This window comes from Malurus melanocephalus, unplaced genomic scaffold, assembly GCF_030028575.1.
Source record: "Malurus melanocephalus ecotype Western Australia unplaced genomic scaffold, MMel_1.1 scaffold_719, whole genome shotgun sequence".
In the NCBI taxonomy this organism is placed as follows: domain Eukaryota; kingdom Metazoa; phylum Chordata; class Aves; order Passeriformes; family Maluridae; genus Malurus; species Malurus melanocephalus.
The window spans coordinates 82825-83598 of NW_026623951.1; the positions used below are offsets into that span (position 1 = coordinate 82825).

General features: G+C 37.5%; 1 protein-coding gene across 1 annotated transcript in view; it reads left to right on the forward strand.

Moving 5' to 3' along the window:
- The first annotated feature begins 252 nt into the window (after positions 1 to 252).
- Positions 253 to 774, forward strand: part of YIPF7 (Yip1 domain family member 7) — a 12539-nt gene continuing 12017 nt past the window's right edge. Inside the window, exon 1 of the mRNA XM_057384555.1 lies at positions 253 to 368. Within this exon, the coding sequence (XP_057240538.1) occupies positions 253 to 368 (116 nt within the window). The remainder of the gene's footprint in view (positions 369 to 774) is intronic.

A 774-nucleotide genomic window follows, 5' to 3' on the forward strand; every position in this document is an offset into this window, starting at 1 on the left:
GTAAGAAGAAAAGAAGTCTTGTATACCACTTGTAACTTATTATACAGCAGATTAATTCCTCTTGTTACAGCTAAAGAAAGTAAATTTTTCTTTTTGTCACTTCCAAATGATCATAAACTTCAACTGAAAGATTCTCCTGAGTTTGTAGTTTTCCAGTTTTCTGTTTTAATTTAAGTTTAGGACAGCTCAGAACAGATTTTGGCTTGTTGCAAAGGCTGTTGGTTAATACTTGCAATCATTTTCCCCACCAGAATGTCAAATTTTGAGCAGTTTCAGTTCGACTTTTACCAGTCTAATTATACCATAGACGACCAGGAAGAAGGTTACAACAGCTATGGCTCCGACAAAAACCTCTGTGAAGGCAGAAAGTAAGTACAGATRTTGTTTCAGCTTCCTCTACAGCAGATGATGGTTCTGGGGCTGGCTTTGGGGCTTGTAGGAACAGAAAAGAAGTTCAAGGCATCATCTGGACTTTCCCAAAGGTAGAATACTTACAACTGATCTTTTCTGTTTAAAGAATTGTGTTTTATGCTACTTTTAATAGTATAGATGTAACAGGTTGTTGACCTAATAGAAGTAACTGAGCTTCATGTTATTAATGTGAAATTTAGGTTGCACATTGCAAGAAATTCTTTAGGTTCCTTTTCAGATTCAAGGGAAAAATCTTATTATGTGGTTCTTTCATTAGCAGTATGGACAGATCTGACGAGCAAGGCTGCTGGGCAAAAAAAAAAGCCAGGAGTGCCTGAATCTGTGGGTGCCCTCAGAGCTCCG